This window comes from Suricata suricatta, chromosome 5, assembly GCF_006229205.1.
Source record: "Suricata suricatta isolate VVHF042 chromosome 5, meerkat_22Aug2017_6uvM2_HiC, whole genome shotgun sequence".
NCBI lineage: Eukaryota > Metazoa > Chordata > Mammalia > Carnivora > Herpestidae > Suricata > Suricata suricatta.
This window is the reverse complement of record NC_043704.1, coordinates 78,460,884-78,483,059: the sequence shown is the minus strand read 5'-3', so window position 1 is coordinate 78,483,059 and position 22,176 is coordinate 78,460,884. Positions and strand designations below refer to the sequence as shown.

The 22,176-nt window shown below is 39.7% G+C and overlaps 1 protein-coding gene across 3 annotated transcripts in view; it reads left to right on the top strand.

The window, feature by feature from the left end:
• The window catches only part of LPP (LIM domain containing preferred translocation partner in lipoma), a 662,184-nt gene that overhangs the window by 490,033 nt on the left and 149,975 nt on the right, over window positions 1-22,176 (top strand). For all 3 annotated transcript variants that reach the window (XM_029939645.1, XM_029939646.1, XM_029939644.1), the window contains one exon: window positions 13,410-13,536. In XM_029939645.1, the coding sequence (XP_029795505.1) occupies window positions 13,410-13,536 (127 nt within the window). The remainder of the gene's footprint in view (window positions 1-13,409; window positions 13,537-22,176) is intronic.

The following is a 22,176-nucleotide window of genomic DNA, read 5'->3' as shown; positions in this document are numbered from 1 at the left end:
TAGTCATGGTTAGGCCATAACCCAGCAGACAAAAAACATGATCCTTGGTCACTAGAACATAGCAATATCTTTTAGTTTTTCCACATGCAAGAGTATTAGCATCTTCTACATGAGTGTACCTTGGCCCACCTTTCAGTGCAGTGCTATTTATTATCTCCTTTTCCTATTTTAAGATTTGGCATTAACACTCTGGAGTGTATCAGAGACTGTTCTACTTCACCCGGTGAATCCTGAGCAAAGACCTCAAAAGTGATCCTGCCTCTCAAAGTCCTGTATTTGGACTGCCCAGGATGTTTGCTATTTTCCCGGTTTCCATCTTTCTACAAAGAGGAAATAGTACATCCTAAAATGTATTATTTGGCCTCCTGAAGGGTTCTTTTGATACTTCAAGGCTTTGTAATATATGATTAAATTCCCCCTTAAAAAATCAGAAAATCTCTCTGATAAAATGCCGATGGATCAAACAGCTGAGGCAGTCTGTGTGGTGATTATTCATGCTCTTTCTGGAGTTGACGGCTAGATTCAAATCCCAAATTCCCAGGTGTGGTCAGGGTGATCCCTGTGCCTCAGTTTTCTCTTTGTAAAATCAGAATAGCGACCATCCAATGGGGTGGCCATGATGAGCAAATGAGTTAATGTGAAATATTTTGAACATCGCTTGTCACTTGCTATGCACTTCATATTCCTTACTTACCGCTGATGTCCAGTCTCATTGGTTGTACATCAGTAAATATATAAAGTAAACACTTATGCATATCAACCTTTCAGAGTTTATGGAGGGGGTATCCCTTTGAGTGAATTACTGTTATTTGAATCATGGTTGGTAATCCGTTAGAAACATTAGAGCTGTGGGGTCTTTCGAATCAGTCTCAGAGTGTGCTCATGTCTCCTGTGCCACCATACTGATGAATGACACTGAGTCATCCATATTCCCTGATCCACCTTCCTGCCACATTTGAAAGACATCTATAGCTCCGATTTGACAGATTGTTTCTGAGCATTTAATACAAGTCATGAGCCACTGTTAAATATCAGCACACACCATGTATCGTTTTAGGTATTACTCACAATGGCCCTGACGTGGGGCATTCCCTCTCTCCTCTCTGCCCCCTAGCCCCATCTACAGATGTAGAAGCTAGTGCTAAGACATTTAAAAAAATCTTATAGACAAAAGAAGTGGTATACCTTGCTATTTGCACCAGATTTGTCTGCTTCTGAAGCCCACACTTTCTCCATTACACCACAATCAATGTTTCTGAAAGTAGAAGGGGCCACATTGGTCTCCAACCTCTGATATAATTAGCATCATGCTTTAATCAGTGAGGTTGACTGTCTTGATTAACCTTTATGATAGATCATGTAAGTTTCATATTTCTAAATGAATATATAAAAGCAGCTGTAAATTAGTGGAAAAACACTGAGCTTGGATCAGAAGACTCGTGTTTAACCCCCGGCTCTGACACTTACTTTGGGTGTGATTTTGGCTAAGTCACTTAACATAGTCATTTAAACCACTAACTTGGTTTGTTTCTTCTTATAGAAAACACACTCTCATGGTTTGGAAAGTATTAACTGAAATCTAGTGTGTGTGAGTACTATGCCCAGGCTCTTTGTTGACCATGAAGGAGCATAGAACTACAAAGCGTTTTCTCTCTTTCCTTCGGGTCCTAAAATCAAGCCCCCATGATCCTCTTGGTATGTTTTTGGTATGCTCCAGTCTAGTGTAACCTCTCTTTCCTCTGAATCCATATTATCCATTGATCTGTTCACGTGATATTTATATACCATAGTGTATTTTTAAGGATAATAATAATTTCCTAATTAGTGAAGGCAGCAAATGATTCACATTGACCTTCTCACTGAACTCACGAGGTAAACCCAGTTGACCCCATTGTATGGTCTAGGCAACCAATATTTAGTCAAATGAAATGTCTTGCCCTGGGTCACACTGTTGGGAAGTAGGTGGTGTGGGATTTGAACCCCAGCAAGTAGGTGGCCCCTACAGCCTATCGTCTCAAGTGTCTAAGCCGTACTGACTACCTTCAACAGTCAATGCTTTGCTTCATTCTTTTATTTCTCCTTCATGAGCCTTGACTGCCTGACTGGATTATGAATTCCTTGAACTGGGTGTATCTCAATTATCTTAATGATTGCCTTCATGCCTGCTTCCTAGTACGTGTGGATAATTTAATGAAGGTTTCACCAGAGACCAAGGTTTTCCATACTACTCAAATACCGGAGGAGCAAGGACTTTTGACTTCTTCTTCGTCTCTATCCAGAAGCTAATGTCCCCACAATGTTGAACTACTTTAATTTGATTTTTGAGGGTCAAGCAAAAACCCATTTTTCTGTTACCCTCACTGACACACAGCCTGCCTCCCCGCTGAGGCCCAGAAATCCACTGTGATCCGTGCATCTGTCAGAGGGCGCCCTTGTTTACAGCCGCCGTTGGCATTGTTACTGAACAAAACACATGCCCTTTCTTTGCATCTGAAGTGCCTTGGATGGCTGAGCAAGAACCTTTCTGACTCAAATGAAAACCACCTTGTGTTAGGTGAAATATGGGCAGTTAACCATTTGTTGGCTGGCGTGCATTTCCCACGAAAAACTCAAAAACAGAAATTTACCTCAGCCATGGAAAGTGATGTGCCAAGCGTCATATTTGCATATTAAAACCGAAAAACTGATTTGCATGTTATTTCAGTGTCTTGTGTCACGTTCAGGCATCTGTCAAGCCCACTAAATAGAAACAGCTTGTACAGTAGGAAACTGTTTCTGTGCCTATCAGACTGAAAATCTAGGTGCCTTCACTGTTTTCAACAAATTGTCCCCATGACAAGTTGTCCGTTCCCTGCTAGTCTCATGTGTAGAAATACTAAAGAAAAGGCGGAAATGCCATGTTTTATAAAGTTTACTTATAACTTTCTGAGGGTCGTCCATTTTTACTATATTTAATGTAGGTAAGTTAAAAATTGTAAGTGAAAAAAAATTAAATGACTCATAATCCCACCATTCTAGCATGATCTGTTTACATTTTGATATATTTCCCTCTAGTATCTGCTTTTTCATCCCTACCTACATAGACACGCAGGCTGGCACTCTTACATATATATTTTTGTTCACTTGTAATTATTACATGTTCTCTTTTAATATCTTCCCTTTTTTTTAGCATGATCATGTCAAGAATTATGAGATAATCTAAGGAATTGCTAAGACCCCATTTTGAACACAGTGGATTAGAACCACAGTCAGGGTTAGAGTTCTGTTAAGAGGGACATGATGATGTTGGATACAGCTTTATTAAAAATGTAGCTTCTGGTTGAGATGACTTTTCTGTGGGACAATGGATACAGATCAGCTTGTGGTGGTAGAACTTTTGTTTCCCAATGTTGGAGCACCTAGCTCTTAGCATTTTCCCAGGCAACCAAATGAAGATGAAACATCCTTCCAGAAGTCACTGCCAGGCACTAGTGGGGCATAGCTAAGACCAAGATCTGGTTTAGTTTGAAAACAAGCTTGGACAACAGTTCATTCCATTCATCAAACTTTTATGTCTTGCGTCTCATCAAGGTGAAACCTACCAATGGAGATAATGTCTTGTAATTGCCTTGCCTTTATTGTAGCTAATCCTTATACATAACATGCATAAGGCCTAAATAATGGGGGGAGGGGGGAGGGGGAACACGTGTGTTTTCGCTATAGTATTGTGGAAATAGATTCTTTTAGCCTTGGGTAGGAATAGTATGTATATGAAAGGAGTAAAATGAGAGAGATCTTATCACCCTCAGAGGAAAGTCATTTTCTCCCTTAAGGAGGGGCCTGCCTGGGAGCAATGAAATGGGAACTGTGGGTTAGATTGGCAAGAGATCTTTGATCTTGCTTCTCCGTGATGCTGAGGATCTGGGTTTCCTGCCTCTCAGCTTTCCTACTTCTTGCCTACCACATGGGACAGGATCTGTAGTTGTGTCCTTTTTGCCTGAAACTCATCTAGGCAGGAAAACATGAGAGAAGCTACCTTGTCCCAAAGAGCCCAACACAAGAGCCCTGCTGTATACTTTATCATTTGGTGCCAAAGGCTAACACGTGGAATGGTTGGCCATTCGGAGAGGCAGCAAAGTGTGTATTTCAAGGTCTGTAGTTAAAAGAACTCAGAGGAATTCCACCTCTCGCTAACACAACTAATGCAAAGTTCAGATAGACTCTCCTGAAGTGGGTCAGCAGCAGATACAGAAGCAGAGCGGTACCTGAGAGAGAATAGTCCTCTGCAGACATTCCACTTCCAAGAAGAAAATTATCTTTGTTAGTGGTGTAAGCTGTCCCTCCTTGTAATTAGAGCTGCCATTTCTGTGATGGTTAATATTTTACAAACGTCCTTCCTATGAAATAGATGTCCCTAACTTCCAGTTGGTGGAAGAAAATCAATAATTGAAAAACAAACACCAGAGGACCGAAATGGTACCCTAGACACCAGGCGTGGGAACAAGCATCCTCCAAGCCCCAGGAATCTTGAGGCCACCTGATTGAGGGTGGTGGGCATGGAGGGGGCCTGCTTTCTGTCCGCCCAGCCCGCATCACCATCACACCCTTGTGCACAAACAGCGCAGCCCGGTACCTCCCGCTGGCTGCAGTAACGTGTACCCCACTGTAACTCAGAATCGTCCGTCCTTGGCTGTGACTCCTGATTTGGTTTAAGAAAGGTGATTTAGAGGCATCGATGTGTGGCATGGGAAAGGGAATATGCCAAAGAGGTTGTAAGAAAATCACAAGAAAGTCGAAAGCTAACTGGGATGGGTTTCAGAGCTAGAGTCAACATTTAAAGTCACAACGTCTAGGTCTTCCTCCTTGAAGCCTTGCTATGCATTCTCCAAGAAAATGGAACTTAAGAACAGAAGGACTAAGCATATGCGTTTCTGCTCCTATATAACTGTGAGGAGTGTTCGTTTATGAGTTTCTAGTTGTTAATTGGCATTTCACCTTGCCCTTTCCTTCCCTGTGGCCCACTCACTGCTTTTAACCTGAAGCAGAGTAGGTGTGCAGCGATTTCGGCCCTTGGCCTGACTGGTGCTCGTTCCGTTAAAAGAAAGATGTCGAGAGTAGAGTGTGATAATTTGGTGAGAGTCAGAAAGTAGAAGCAGCCTCAGAAAATTGCAAACTGCAAAGTTGACACAGTTAAATAGAAGAGGGTGAGGGGGAGAAGGAAAATATCAGAAATATATTTTTTTCTGACAGGCTTTCAGCTCCAAAATGGGACTAATTCTACCTTTTGAATGAAGATAATTTCAATGTTTCTTTTTTTCAAGAACACATAATTGAAGTTATTTTCTCTCTGAGAGAAGGAACCTCTTGTACATCATTACAAATGGACAAGAAAAGTGAGCAGCTCTGGTCCCCAGTGATAGAGTATTCATTATCATGTAATCTCTCTGAATATCTTGGCTGTCTTTTCCTGGTGTTTATCTGCCTGAGCGGTGCTTTTCTGGTAAGGTTCAGATTTGTACTAAGTTCAAGTTATCTAGCACCTTGTAACGAGGAAATGAATGGTTGGTCAGCACTCAGGAGAAAAATGACCCACGCCGAGGTCGGTATCAGAATCACTCAAGAAGCTGACATGACAAAGAATGGGTAGCCATTTTGCAAAATGCATCTTGACGCATATATTTAGGTAGTTAAATTGGTGGTGACAAAGATTCAAGGTCATGGGTGTTCTCCTTGGGGTCTTCACTGCTTGCACCCCAGCGCAGGCTGTTTACTCTGCTTCTTGTTGCATTGAGGAGGGATGCTGAAGTTCTTCTTGCTCCACCAGAGGAGGGGTGAGGTCCAGGCGTTTAACCTTTGTTTGTTCTTGATTTTCATGCCCCACATGTAGTGAAAGTTCAGTAGGCTGCAGAAACCCTGTGACCTGCCAGCTGCTTACTCAGATTCAGAATGCTGAATGTAGTTCTAGATTGTTTCAGAGGATGCTGACAAGTGGTTTAAATCCTCCTGCAAATGGAAATCTCTGTAATGATGATGTTTCCACTTACTCAGTGTGTGTCTGTTTTTACAGACTACAAAGTATCCGAAAATATGAATTATCTGTGATTTCCCTATAAATATCTGTAATGATATGTGCCCTGCATATTATGGGCACAAAAATAAGATAGGGTAGAATCAAAGGAATCTTTGAAAACATCATTTTGCACAGAACGCTACTAAGGCTCAGGAAATAGAAATGATTTGATCAAAATTACTGGCCCGTTAAAGGCAGAATGCAGATTAGTGAGATAAATAAGCCCTTTTGTGCTTATGGGTTCCTATGTAAGACTGTATAAAACACTTCAAATACCATCAGGTGTTTCATAAATCTGACAGATATTGTTATTTGTGTTATTCTTAATGTAGCAGTTTCCGCGCTGAGGATTCCATCCATATCACTTTGCAGAAAAATAGTCCTCGTTTTTGTACAGCCTCACCCATAACTTGTACTAGGGACCTAGATCCAAATTTGGCTACAGTATTCATAACAAGCTTTCCCTGGAATATTATCAGCTGGGCCGCTAGCAAGGAAAAAACCATGACAAAGAAGAACCAGTTACAGATGCTTGGACATTTTCCATTTTCTGACACTTTTGTGTCAAGAAAAAAACTTTTTCCTTATCTGAGGGTAAAAAATTGTATTGTAAAAAAAATTAAAATATAGGGAAATATAAAGAATATAAACCACTCTCCCATTGTTTTCAACCTTGAACCTATGAGCATATTTCTTTGTAGGCTCCCTTCTGTAACAGTTTGAGGCAGGCCAGGCTGGTCAGTGAATAGCTCTCCACAGGGTGTGTTTCTCCTTTGTTGTGCCTCCCATGGCCACATCCAACCATGAAGACAGAGAATAGAAATTGTAGTCTAGCTGTGTGCTCAGAAAGAGGAGGAAGTCAATTTCAGTGAGCAGTTAGCAGTCTCTGCCTTACTTAGTGAATATCAGGGTCTTTAAACATATTAGCCATTAAATTGCTCAGAAATGCCATGCTGTCTGGTTGCATTTTTAAGGCATCGTTAGCGTTGGTGTTTGAAGGTGTTGCCAATATGTGTATTTCAAAAATATGTCTTTAGTAAAGGGAACGCCCAGTTTTAATCTCCTGATGATTCTCTGTTGCTTAAAATAGTGTCAACATTGACCACAGGTCATTTCTCACACCTCATCTAGCCCTTTTCCTCCTCCATGTCTTCACGTTTGCTTTTTCTAATATGCATATTCTATTCTATGTATTACTCTTAGAATGTCTTGACTTCTTTTCTTCCTTCCTCTCTCTCTTCCTTCCTTCCTTCCTTCCTTCCTTCCTTCCTTCCTTCCTTTTTCTTTCTTACATTTGTTGAGATCTAACTTATCATTCAAGATCAAACTAAGAGGTTATATCCTTACTGGCAGCCTTCTCCCATCTCAGAACACTGAATTCATCCTTGTGGTTTAGTATTTACAGTTTATTATAATTTTCTATTTTCATGTCTCTTGTTTCCTAAACAAGAGTTGTCAGAGGGAGGAATCATGAATAATTTGAGTTTTGAGTTTATAATGATAGTGCTTGGCACTTGGCAATTTCTTCAGAAAGGTATGTTTGAGAGAATTTTGAAGCAGTCTTCTGAAATCCGTTTCTCAGTAACTCCTCCGTAGGTCATGTAATGTGTTTTTATTGTTCTTTTTGGCCTTTTCTAGAAGTTGTAGGCATTTCAAAGAACACGCATATTAGTGATTAATACTGATACTTATAAGAATGTGTTTTTCTTAGAAAAGGCTAGAGGCTTTGTTTATGTTTGCTTGTAAGACTTTCATTTCACTATTTAGCAGTAAACCTCTACTCTGAAAAAAATCCAAATTACTACAAAATAACTGAGCTTAGAAGGGCTTTCTGATGACGCTGGAACTGAGAGCCACTGAAGTGTAGTTGAAACACTCCCGACTCGCACAGCCCCTGGCGGCAGTCAGGGCTCTGCGGAGGGAGCTCATTTACCTTCTCTGGGCCTCAGTTTCCTCACGACTCAGGATTATCTATTACACAGAGCTGTTGCATAAACATTTGAGATTACCTGTACGTGAAAACAAGCACCTTGAAAAGGGTCACAAAACAGCAATAGCACTGCTAGGGACTTACTCAAGGGATATAGAAGTGCTGATGCATAAGAGCACATGTACCCCGTGTTCATAGCAGCAATGTCAACAACAGCCAAAACATGGAAAGAGCCTAAATGTCCATCACCTGATGAGTGTATCAAGAAGATGTGGTGTATATACATACAATGGAGCATTACATGGCAATGAGAAAGAGTGAAATATGGCCATTTGTAGGAAAGTGGATGGATCTTGAGGGTGTCATGCTAAGTGAAATAAGTCAGGCAGAGAAGGACGGATACCATATATTTGCACTCATAGGTCTAACAGGAGAACAGGAAAAACCTAATGGAGGACCAGGGGGAGAGGAAGAGGGAAAGAGAGTTGGGGAGAAAGAGGGATGCAAAACTTGAGAGACTCTTGAATACTGAAAACAAACTGAGGGTTGAAGGGGGAGGGGGTAAAAGAGGTGGTGGATATGGAGGAGGGCACATGTGGGGAAGAGCACTGGGTGTTGTATAGAAACTAATTTGACAATAAACTACTTAGAAAGAAAGAGAAGAGAGAAAGAAAGAAAGAAGAGAGAAAGAAAGAAGAAAGAGAGAAAGAAAGAAAGAAAGAAAGAAAGAAAGAAAGAAAGAAAGAAGAAAGAAAAGAAAGAGAGAGAGAAAGAAAGAAAAGGGTCACAAAAATACAAGGAGTTATTATTATACTGCAATGACTATACTGCCAATACTGTGCACATCTCTGTGTTTGAGGAAATAAAAAACAATATAATCCAACGCATCCCCTCCAGTCCCCCACCCCGCAAATTTCCAATTATATTCTATTACCCAAGCACAATTCTAGACGCTGCTTATCAAAAGATGAATTGGGCATCTTAGGATGCATTGAGTTCTGAGCACTACTGAGAAAGAGATTTAAAAGGCGTCTTTTTACCCCAGTGAGAAAAGCCCTAAAGTACTTACAGGACTTGAACTTCAAAGAAAGCCCTGGGCTGCGTCTTCTGAGAGACACATGGATACTAAGGAGTCTGTGCTTTTCCCAATATGTATGTATTCCATGCATGTTAAGTTATGTGTCCTGGTTGGGCGTGGAGGCCAGGGGTGGTGGCAGGGGGATTCTGTGGCCGGATAACATTCACAAACACTGGAAGAGATGTTGTCTTGGGGTCCTTCCTCATAAGAAATACCAGGAATCCAAGGTTCGCATGACATGGGATTAGAATGTAAAAGCAAAGGAAAATGCCTTTCCAAATGTTGTATTTCAGAAACTGTATTGCAAGAAAAGAGGAAGTATTTGGAGAAGAGGGAATGGTGTATTTTTCTTAAAATCTATGAAGTCCAGATGAGGGTAATACTTGTAAGTAAGGACCTCGATTTGTAACAGAAGTGCTAAGGGTAGAGGACAAACCTGGCCTTTTGCTGCCTTTGTTTATGTTAAAAGGGAAGCATACAGATTAGGGCCACACAGTGATAAATTGTGTCCATTCCCTGAGGGTCTATCCTAAGACTGGGAGCAGGAATTAATGGTTGTTGATTTAAAATAAAACAGCCAACGCCATTTATATTACAGGCAATATTTCATACATTTCTCCACTTTCTCCATGGGAAGCAATGTTTGGTTGGAAAAAATGCCTGGCATTTGGAGTCGGATGACAGCCTCTTTGGGGCTCAAGTTCTCTCCTTATGCAAGTCTGGAAAACATGATGTAGGTCACTTTCCTAGCCTTGCCTTCCATTCTGCCACCTGACCTGGGATTATCCCCTCCCTCAGAGGTAGGGTGAGGGTCCAGAGAGAGTCCCTTTGTGACCCCGGTTTGAAAGTAGTTAAGCTTTCCATAGCATGAGATGCAAGCTCTCCGAAGTTACTGCTCACAGCAGCTGAGATAGCATGGACAAGCCCGTTTTACAGAAGGGAATCTGAAGTTATGAAGGGTTCACAAGCTCACCTGAGGACACCAAGTCAGTGCCAGAGTTAAACGTCTGTCTCCAGCCATAATGTCACTCCCTCACATATGTCCCTTTACTCTCTGGCCACAAATAGTTTAGGATAAGCTCCCCACCTCATTCCAGTCTCATGGCTCTCCTGTGCTCCCTTACTCCAGAAAGAACTTTCTAATCTGATTAGCTCATCTCACTGCTGTGAATCCCTACTGTGGTTTCTGTTGCCTGGGCATTCCTACCTGAGGATCTGTAGATTTGTTTCCTGTGGCCTGTGAGCTTCCTGAAATTATAAGGAAATTCGATGTACGTTCTTATGGATGCCAGTTCCTGCCAAAAGGGAGTTGGGCTCATCAGATTTTCAGCTGCCTGTGGTCTTACACAGGCCTAGAGCCCCTGACCCATAGGGGTCCCTCAGCGTCCAGTACAGCATGGTAGTCATTAGCTGGCCCTTCCTTTCTCTAGCCTCTTTAGTCTTAAACGCACAACCACTTGCCCACACAACCGTGTCCCACATTTGCCCTTCTGCCCATCTCAGAGTCCCCATCTGACCTGGATTGGAAGCCTGCTCCAGGGCTTGGCTACTATTCACTTGAATTCCCTGCATTTAAAACATTGTACTTCATGGATTGCAGAAATAGAATTACATATTGTAAAAGAAACACAAACTTAGACACTGGAAGGTCCCCAGGATTCCAATCCCAGAGATAAATCCCCTTTAACACCTGAGTGTATGTCCTTCAGACGTTTTTTCCTACCTCCATAAAGAACTGTGCATAATTAAACTGTACTTACTTTACAAAAAACAGGGCCATCATTTACATTTCCTATCCTATAACTAGATCTTTCCCTTTGATAGCATGGCTTTGTTTTCATATTTGTGCCATTAGCTTTGTGATGTACTCTTTTAAAACCTGTTCACCTTTCATTGTATATATCTATCATTGTCCATCTTAGTGACATCTTACCCATGGATGGATAGTTACTTTGTTACTTTTGGTTCCTCCTTTTTTCCAAATACTGTGACTAGTCTTGGTCATATAATTTTATGATTATTTCTGCAAAATTTTCCTAGAAGTAATAACATCTGTGCCATTTAAAGTTTAATATCACTAGCAAATCATTCCTCCAACATTCAGATGCTATTTGCACTTTAGAGGAGACCTTAAATTTAACATTTAGTGTTTATTGGATAAATGAGTCTAGGATGGGCTCTTGTCCTGGGTTTATCCTAACTAGCCCTGCCCTGATCTTTTTGGGTGTTAAATTTCCTTATCTCATGATAAATAAAAGATTCCGGCATGCAGCTCTATTTTTTTTTCTGTCTCTGTCACCTGCAACATGCTATAATTTATTTACTGTTTCCCATTCTCCATCCAGATTGTCCAACAATGAAATTAAATCCCAAGCTAAGTTAGTAATCAACCTAAAAATTGGGCGGCCCTTTAAAGTCTTCCCGCGTGTCCATACTCCCAACTTTCTGTACACGTTTAAAAACCTAAAAAAATGGAAAATAGAGAATAGTCCAAATAGGTGCCAAGTAATAACTTTTCATATGTTTAGATGGCATTTTATGCCTCAGATATCACACAAATAATTAACATACATCTATCTAATTTACATTAGATACATGTTGGTAGTAAGGATGAAACATTTGTACAGGTTATTTGTACTGTGTAGGATTTTCACACCTAAGAACTCATTTAGTACAGTGAGGTAACAGGCGAATGAATATGCTGCTTCGAGTTCTATTGAACTGATTCTTGTAAACTGTGCATGAAAGGAGAAATTCTTGATCAACAGCTTAAGGACGCATAAACAGAGAGGGAAGCAAACTGTAAGAGACTCTTAAATACAGAGAACAAACTGAGGCTTGCTGGAGGGAAGGTGGGTGAGGGCATGGGCTGTATGGGTGATAGACATTAAGGAGGGCACTTGTTGGGGGAGCACTGGGTGTTGTATGTAAGTGATGAATCACTAAATTCTACCTCTGGAGCCAATACTACACTTTATGTTAACTAACTTGGATTTAAATAAAAAAAATGAAACTAATGAATCCATGAACATCAAGGGGAGAACATTCTCAGTCTCAGGGTCTCTCCATTAGCCATTGTGGCCATCATTATTTCTTAACTTTTTAAAAATTTATTTTTGAGAGAGAGAGAGAAAGAGAGAGAGAGCGAGCGAGCGAGCGCCAGCGCGTTTACAGAAGCCTAGGAGCAGAAGAGACAGAGGGAGACAGAGAATCCAAAGCAGGCTCCAGGCCCTGAACTGTCAGCACAGAGCCCCACACGGGGCTGGAACTCACGAACTGTGAGATCATGACCTGAGCTGCAGTTGGACCCTTAACCAACTGAGCCACCCAGGTGCCCCATTGCTTAACTTGTTAAAAGTTTTTCTTTTATTAGCACATTGATTAAAGACACTGGAGTGTGTTACCAGAAACGGTCAAAGTTATAATATAGGCAAAGGAAAATAGAATAATACATTCCCTTTTCTTTACATCATGCAAAGCTACTTTACATCTGGTGTCTGGCCTTTCTTCTTTCTCTACATACTTTGGATTCTTGGTCGAACATCTCCGGCAATCTTTCCCCTTGACACTTGATTCCCTGACAGTGCTATAATTCTGGCTCACTCACCTATTTAAACACCAACCCAATATCAGTGCTTCTGATTTACCTTCCCCATTTGGTATGTGGCTCTTTGTAGTCCTAGGGAGAAAAGGTAGTCAATCACCTTAACTAGAATACAAGGCCATTCACTTTCTGCACCCTGTACCCCATAAGATCCATCCCATATCCTATCTCAAGCTTTATATGTGCTACAGAAATACACAACTGCCAGGCGCTTTTTATGCCAGTTGGTCTTTTCTCACCTGAATAGAAGAACTTCTACCTCTAAGTTTCTTGCCTTTTAGCTGAATAAGCCCTAGTCTTCATCGGCATCTCCTCTGGAATCCTTCCTTTCAGGCTACGTGGACCCTTATTGTGCACTTCCTATAGTTGCTTTATCTTTAATCATTAATGCGCCTGTACCTCTCACTTGACTATAAACTCCATAAGGGGGTAGTTTATTAATTCATCTTGTTTTTATAAATATACAACTGCTACATCATGACTGCTTAGCAATTATTGAATGCAGTAGAGTCCTACTGTTGTAAACATGGATTTCTAAAGTCCAGTAGATGACTCATCTCGCTAAGACAGGTGAATATTGTACAACATGTGTCCAAGGTCAGACACTGAAGAACTGATAAAACTGATTCTAAAACCCAGATCTCTTAGTAGCCATGTCCAGTACTTCTTCCTGTACAATGCAAACACTACTTGATTTCTTTGATTATCCAGATTGCATTTCAAGAACTGTGTGTTTTCTGCCTCTCAGGGTGGACAGACAGGATCCATGGGGCCTCCCACTGTTTCCCCATCATTCCGCCCTGAAGATGAGCTAGAACACCTAACCAAGAAGATGCTGTATGATATGGAGAATCCACCTGCTGATGAATACTTTGGTGAGTGGGGTCTAGAGCTGACTTCTGAAGTGAATACCTTGTTCTGTTCTGCTTAATTCGTAATTAGGAGTACTAGCATCTCCACCAGTAAACGATTTGAGTCTAGTTGCATTGGAGTTGGAATGCACATGCACAAAACAGAGGGTTCCAGAAATTGCTTTGTGAAACTGCGTAACTGTTATATCTGTTCAGCTTGCACTAAAAGCCTGAAGGTACTGTACAGCTTCTTGGAATACAAATTTGATTTTAAAACTAATTATTGACAACTTATAAGCTTCTCATTAGGCAGAAGTAGGGTTTCTGTATGTGTTCAGGCTCCTCACCGGTCTAAATATTTATATGTGTGTAGGGACACCTGGGTGGCTCTGGCGACTGAGTGTCTGACTCTTGATTTTGGCTCAGTCATGATCTCATGGTTGGTGAGATGGAGCCCCACGTTGGGCTCTGTGCTGACAGCATGGAACCTGCTTGGGATTCTCTCTTTCTTTCTCTCTCTCTGCCACCCTTCTCTCTCTCAAAATAAATAGATAAACATTTTAAGTAAATAAGCAAATAAATATTTATATACAAAATATGGAATTGGATAATGTCTAAATTCTGTACTCTCAATTCTTTTTCTATATAAGTTCAGGAAAAAATGTCCCACTGTATTTTTTTTCAACCTTCTCCCCTCTCCAAATCTGTGAATAATTATGAGTGGTTATCCTATCCATTCTGTTACTGTAATGTGAATTTATGAACTAAATGCCAATTATGAGGTGTTATGAATACATAGATTGTACTCAGGGAGGTTGTATTTATTCAGGAGAGATAAGAAAAACACATCAATAATGACTAATCTTGGTAGACAGCCATAAGAGGCATAAGAGAGACTTATGTTAAATATCAAAAAATTTAAAATCTCAGTTTATCAGGAACATCAGGGATGCCTTATAATGGAAACGGTGGCACCTGAACTTGGCCCTTTTAAAGCAGTGCCTCCCAAACTTTCTGTGATGAAAACTGTTTCCTCCTCCATCTGTTGGAGACCAGTATTGGTGTAGAGCACAGTTAACATGAATCACTAAGAAAAATGAAATGAAAACAATACAAAATGGAAGTCCAAGTTTTACTATAATGAGATTTCGCAGGAATATATTACTCTATTAAAGTGTTATATTATTTTCTAAATACTCCTTGTTTTTGTACTTGTGCCATCACAGGGCGATAAACGTTTCTTAGACACCTTTCCATGGACCACAGTTGGAGTAGCATCACTTTAAGGACAGGTAGAGAGAGGATATTACATTGAGGGTCAGCAGGAGCAGAAACATTACACAGGGCTTTTACTTCTAACATTTATGATTTTTGTGTCTCCCCCTCGCTTCCTACTTGGGAATATGTAATATTTGGTGAACTGAGGGCACTGATCCTAAGCCACGCCATTGATGGAACAGGTTAGGTTACGAAAAACATAGCAGTGACTTATATACAGGGTATAGATCAACAGTGGGAATAACAAATTGTTGTTCTGGTCTTTTCTGTGCCCTTGACTAGCCAAGAAGTATTGAAATGTGCCCCATCTGCTTGAGCCCCATTTCCCACCTTGGTAAATCAAAAGTGTGCAGCAAATGTTTTTTAGAATTTCTTTTAACACTAGTAGTTCCCATAGAAACAGCATTAATCCAAAGAAATACCACAAAGCTAAAAGCTAAACATAAATTGATAGGACAAATGCATGGAGAATAGTTATTTTAAAAGTCTCTAGTTATGTTAAAATATCCTAAGAGTGTATTATGTACTTGTTATTGATGTGAGAAAAAGTTTCATATTGGCATCTAAGGTAAACTTTTAAGAGATCATGTTGAAAGCAAAAAATAAGGTTACTGTATTAAGGTATATTAAAAATAAAAAGCTAACTAACATGATAAGTATATATGCCTCAAATATCATAGAAACTAAGTACATACCAATAAGGAAAATTGACATAGATGGTAGTTGTGCTAATGAATATGTATTAAGTTCTCTGCTAAATAGATAAAGTGAAATATTATCTTTGCATTTAAGAACTGCCCTAGTTACCAGCTTGGACAGCTTGAACAATTCCCTTATGCTCGCTCAATCTTTGTTTTTGTTTTGCTTTATCTATAATATGGAAATAATCGCTAGCTCATACTGTTATTGTGAGTATTGAGTGAAATGTTTATAGAAAGCACTTAGCCAAGTTCTTGGCATGTAGAATGTCCTCAATAATCAAAGTTATACTGTGGTTTATTTAAGAAAATAAAATATGCCCATTAAAAATCCATTAATAATACCTGATTTAAATTTAAGTTCCTAGCAAAAATAGAACATGTGTCACCAATTGGTAAATAATCATTGCCAAATAAGGATTATGAACCATGAGAGAGAATGTGGAATAATGATTAGCTTTTATTGAGTGCTTACAATATAGTGTCACTATTTTATGGACTTTATACGAATTAATTCATTTCATCCATATAGAAAATATATAACCCTGTAAATGCTATGATTATTTCCAGATTAGGAAATTGAACCACCAAAATGTTAAGTAATCTTTCCAATATCAACAGCTAATAAATTACAGGATGGGATTAGATTCCAGATTCCACTCTCTTTTTTTTTTTTAACCCTTCTAAAAACTTCTCCCCCAGCTTCACTGAGACGGGCAAAAAACAAATGCACATACCCAAAGTCTACAACCTGGTGGGTTTGGATGTATGTATAAATTTGCCTTGCCATCACCACAATCCAGCTTATTAATAAATATAATCCATTACCTCCAATTAAGCTGGATAATTAGGAATGGTTTTATGGAGATCAGTTTGGATAGACAGAAAATAGAAGAAGGATATTCTCTTCTAAGTAGGTAGAAGGAACAAAATATAAGTCAAAGCCAGGATTATTTAAGGAAAACTTACCTTAGGTGGAAAACATCCACCAAGTGCCTATCTTGTTCAGACTGTTCTGCTAAGTGTTAGAGGCATATAGAGATAGCCTTTAGTCTAATAGAGGATATATACAGGGTTATGGTGTTTAATCCTACACAAGAATGAAAGTGACAAGTGACTCAATCAAAGTTCAGCCAAAGTTCTTTGAGAATCCAGAAGAAAAAGGAGAATGAACATCCCCAGGCAGGAATGAAAGCATATTTATATAATGGTATGCCTTTTAGTTAAGTCTTTACAATTATGCTAATATAGATTTGGAAGAGGAATGATGGCAGAGAAGCAATGTCTTTTCCAATGAGGGCAATTTTAACATAATATAGAATAAAATCATTAGAGTGAATCACCAATGTGGAAAGAAACAAAAATTAGGAAATAAGTTTAGAGAAGAAGGCAGGAGTCCTCAATGGATGCTGGATTTAATTTAAAAACCTATTAAATATTTGGGGCAAGTTTAGAAAAATTTGAATATGAGGTATATATTAGATAATACATCAATGCTCATTTCCTGTGTGTGGTCGTGGCACTGTGGTTACACAGAGCAATGTCCTTATTTTAAGGGCAACGTGTTGAAGTATTTAGGGTGAAGTGTCATGATGTCTGCAACTTACTTTGAAACAGCCTAGATAGATGATAGATTGATAAATCTACACATATATAGATATATAGATATTGCAGAGAGGACAGAAGCGCTTATCATTAAAACAACTAGAAGTGCATTACTATACAGCTACACAGGACATCCCCCAAAACGTATTGAAGCTTCACAAATGAATTATTTTAAGATTCTTTCCTTGGATGGGAGAAATAGTTACATTCCTGTGCCTTCTAAACTTGAATATTTTAATGAATTTTTTAAAATGTTTATTTATTTAGAGAGAGAGAGAAATAAAGAATAAAAGCGGGGGAGAAGAGAGAGGAGAGAATCCCAAGCAAGCTCAAAGCTTAGCACAGAGCCTGACTAGAGGCTCAGTCCCATGAGCCTGGGATCATGGCCTGAGCCACAATCAAGAGTTGGATGCTTAACTGACTGAGCCACCCAGGGCCTCAGTGAATTTGGGCTGCATCCTCTTGTATATGTTTCCTTCTTTTCTACTGGACACATACCTTTCCTACTGCTGATGGGATGATAATCATTAGAGTGGTGATGACAGGAGCTGATATTTGTCTAAAGCTCTTTTCACAGTCATGGTCTGACTGACAGGTCTGGTGACAATGTCTTCATTTTTTTTTTATTGAGGGAACAAATTCAGAGAAGCTGAATGAGTTGTTCAAGGTTTCATAGCTAATAAGTTTCAGGATTTGGACTTATTCTTGTCATCTCAAGTCCATGCTGATTCATCACCATTCCTGTAAGGCATATGTTGTTCCTGCAGATTGTCAATAGTTGGCTATCCTGCCTCATGTCATCCTTTTCCTCCCCAAGTCATGATCTTCAAGTGAGAGACCATCTGTGCCCAGGGCCATTAGTTGTGTAGCTTCAGTGTCACTGGCAATATATTTTAACTGTATATAACTCCTGAATTACAGTAAGCACAGGCTTTTTGCCATGGTTCAGATGCATGATTTAGGACTGCACACCTAATACCTCCCTATCAGCCATGTTAGATGACTAGCCCTTCTGTTGACCATGAAGGGAGGGAAACTGCTGACTGACTTTTCTTAAGTCTGTCCTTGATAAAATATTACAAGCAGGAACCTTTGACTGCATCTCAGCTGGGTATTCTCTTAATGGTTTCTTCTTTAAAAAATGTTAGTTTTAGTGTTTCCATGCTCCTCCTCTTCCATTTCCATCAAAAACAGGGATTGTTGCATTCTGGTGTTAGGTAAATGCCACAAAGAACGGACTATAGCATAGCAGATGTGTTAAGTATCTTTCAAGGGAAGGCAAAGGCCTATCATGCTCTGAACACCTTCCTTCTACTCAGGCTTATGTAATTGGGCTCTAGAAGATTCCCAAGTACCTTTTTCCCAATGGAGTACTCGAGAGGGCCTCAAAACACTACCCTGTAGGGAGAAGAAAGGAAACAGACCAGAACATTGAAGGTAGAAGAAAATTCTCATCTGATTCAGGCATGGGTCTTTGGCCCATAATCCTTTACAGCAAGGCTTACATCTTAGAGCCACCCGTTTCCCTAGGCAACTAGAAAAGCATGCTTTTACTAGAGGAGATTCTCAGGTCCAGGGATACATGTATAGAAAAAAGAAGAGGTGATGAACTACGAATTATTATAAGTTAGAGTAAACTACAGAACTTAAAATGAGAGACGGAATTTTTAAATTAGCCATTAAGGAGGATGCAGAGAAAGGTACCATTGCCAGAATATTAGTGAGTTTACGGGGCTAGTTGCCATCATTGGAGCTTTTATTTTTTAGGCAGTTTTGAGGAGGAAATGGAATGGAAAGTTGAGTTTGTCTGAAGATATTTTTGCCACATCTTTTGAATTTATCCAAGATTTTCCATGTTGGCTGACAGACCCAGAGGCTCTAAGTTTTGTGCTTTCATTCATTTTCAGAGAAAGTATGTTTGTGTATGGAGATTCCACACATTGATCCCTGTGTCCATGTCACAGTTGTCCCCCAAATAATGGTGTTCTGGCTGTACAGACCCTAAGACCCAAGAAAACACTATTGGAATATAGTATCTCTGGAAATGAGAACTGTAATATATCTGAGGATAGGATGAAAATATCTGCCAGCTTATTTTTAAACACAAAGCTGTAATTATCTTGGCATTGCTTACATAGTGTTGTCTTATCCCTTTAAAAAAATGAAGTGTGTGAGTCTCAAAATTGTCTAGTGAGCTATTTGAAGAATCCCTATGCCTTCAGAACAGTGCTAGGTAAATTCTCCTCACAGAACTTGGCATTTGTCTAAGAATTTTTGTTTGTTTCTCTCTGAGTATTGTTATCGAGGTATATCGGGAAATTTTACATAAAGCCGGAAGTTTGTTCTGGGGGAACTAAGAAGTGGAAGGTAAGGGGCAGCGGGGACCTGGCATGTGGTAAGCCTCAGGAGAATAAAGGCATGGGTAGGCATGAGCTATCATTCCTCTGTCAGTAAAACTCACTCACCATACTTGGTGCTATGTATCTTCTCAGTTGAGAGCAATGTGGAGGTTCAACAAATGTTTGTGAGTAGAAACAGAGCGCCGCAATCAAGGAAGAGGGTAGTGCATTCTCTTCTATGCTAGTAAGACCTGTTGATAAGTGAGCACGTCTAGGGGATTTGGACTCTGAGGCTTTGGAAACTGCAAATTACTATTTGAGATAACTGTTGAAGGTGTGGAGAAAAGAAAATCTGAAGCCCGGGTGCTGCTGGAGGACTCCCATGTGGGAAAGAATTAGACATAATATCCATACTTCCAAAGTTAGCAACAAAGCAAGGCAAGTGAGGGGAATCTGGCAAATTCCCATGTAGTATAACATATTAACTTTTTGAGCAGTTCCAAACCAGTTCTTGGAAGAGTCTAGACGCACACCCCATAACTCCCTGTCGGAGAAGTGGTGATCGGTATTCCAGCATCTCATGGACAATGAAATTGCATTTGGAAAGTAATGTCCTTTTCTGATGGTTCAGTGACATGGACGTCTAAACTGGCCTAGGAATCGGCCTCTTCCATCCGATCTCTTGTTCTACCCCCAGATTACGATTACTGTTACATGATTACAACTGCTCTCTATATACCACCTATAAAACACTTTCACACTTGTTGTGCCCTTTGAGCTAAACAGCAGCCCTACAAATAAGATAGCATTTCCCCCATTTGGCAATTGAAGACACATAGGATCTGAGTAGTTAAGGGACTCCCCACTCTCCAGGACCCCCCGCCCCACAACATAGATCCCCTACATAGCAGAATTGCAGTGAGTCCCAGGCCTCCTACCCAGAACCTGTTCTTTCTACCCCAACACTCATTGCACTGTGTTTCCAGATCAGTCATAAACTAGGAGGTAGAAGATGGGTTACCAGGTTCTGTGCTTCAGCTTTTCTGTCAGTACAGGGAACAATGTGTCTGCTCTGAAACACACTTAGAGGGTCTCAGCTGAGAGGTGTTAACTACTTTGTTTTTCTTTGTTTTTATTATTTTGTGTCAACAAGACAATTTCCAAGGTATTCTGTCAATTGTAAACTGGGAAATGACTCCAGGTGCACCGTTTTTGCCTTTAGTACAGGTGGAACCCAAGACCTTTAGGATCTTATTTTTGCACACACACACAAATGGCCTAATTAATTAAAAACCGCAAAAACCACAATGAGAGAAAAATTAGAAAAGGAGTAGCTTAGAGAAAAGGTTATATTGATTTGGGAAAAAAAATGGATTTCTTGGTTTTGTTTCTCTCCAGCTCTTTGTTTAAGGTATCTGTGGGTCATGGGAATAGAATGTTTTCTAGTTAATGAGACATATTAGATATATTTCCTCTTGTGGTGGTGATTTCTGGTAAAATGTTTGCTTGGGGCAATATATGTTTATAGCACTAAATAAATAATCCTAAGCATTGTATGTGTTCTATCTTAGCACACGTTAATTTTTAATTAATTTGGCTATCTAGTGTATTTTTAAGCATTGAGTTGGGAAGCAAGACTTATAGTATAATAAAGAATTTAATCTTAGAAACTATACAGAATAGTGTTTCGTTTTCCAGAAAACTGAAGTCCAGATGACTCATTCAAGGTCATACAGTTGGAAGTGTTTTCAACTCTATGGCCAGCAATTACTTTCTGAGTAAAGAATAGAAATTAGTCTCTGCTGCTGGGAAGAGGGTGACAGGGCGAGTCACAGAAGCGAGGAAGTAGGTTTGCCTACTGTTTTTGTGAACCCGCTCCTGAACAGACCTTATTCCAACTTGAATGAAGAATGGATGGCCCTTAAAAATAAAAAAATAAAACCAGTCACTTGTTAGGGCCCTGTGTGTATACTGTTCTGAGCTCCTGGATTTTTAAATACAAAATAACTGAAGAGATCCCCAATACCTTTTTTTCATTTTCATCAAATTACTCATTTGTGATATTTCATGTCATTTTCCCTGCTAGAATGTAAATCTGATTGAAGACTAATTTTTTAGTTTACTGCCATGTTCTCATCTTCGATTCTAGAGCAAGGCCTGACTGATAGGAGATGTTTAATATTTGTTTAATTAATTAATCAACATAGAAATGAAAATTGTGAGCAAACATGGCATATTCCCTGTGGCAGGACATGGTATACAGTAAACTACAGAGGGATAATACTTGATTTATTTAATAGATTTATTTAGCACCTTCTGGAATCATAAATGTTTCGAGCTGGAGAGAATCCGAGACTGTTTAAGGAAAATCCTCATTTTCAGAGATCATGAAAAGAGTGAGTTTTCTAAGTTGCAAACTAGTTAGTGATATAGCCATGGATTATTATTCAGACTTTCTCATTTTTTTAATTAATTTATTTGGAGCACCTGGGTGGCACAGTTAAGCATCCAACTCTTGATTTCAGCTCAGGTCATGATCTCACACTTTGTGAGTTTGAGTTTGGTATCGGGCTCCATGCTGACAGTGCAGAGCCTACTTGGGATCCTGTCTCCCTCTCTTTTTATCCCTCCTTCACTCATTCACTTTCTCTCTCTCTCCCTCTTCCTCTCCCTCTCTCTTTCTTAAATAAAAAGCAAAAAAAAGTTTTTAAAAAATGGGCTTCCTGGGTTGGCTCTGTCAGATA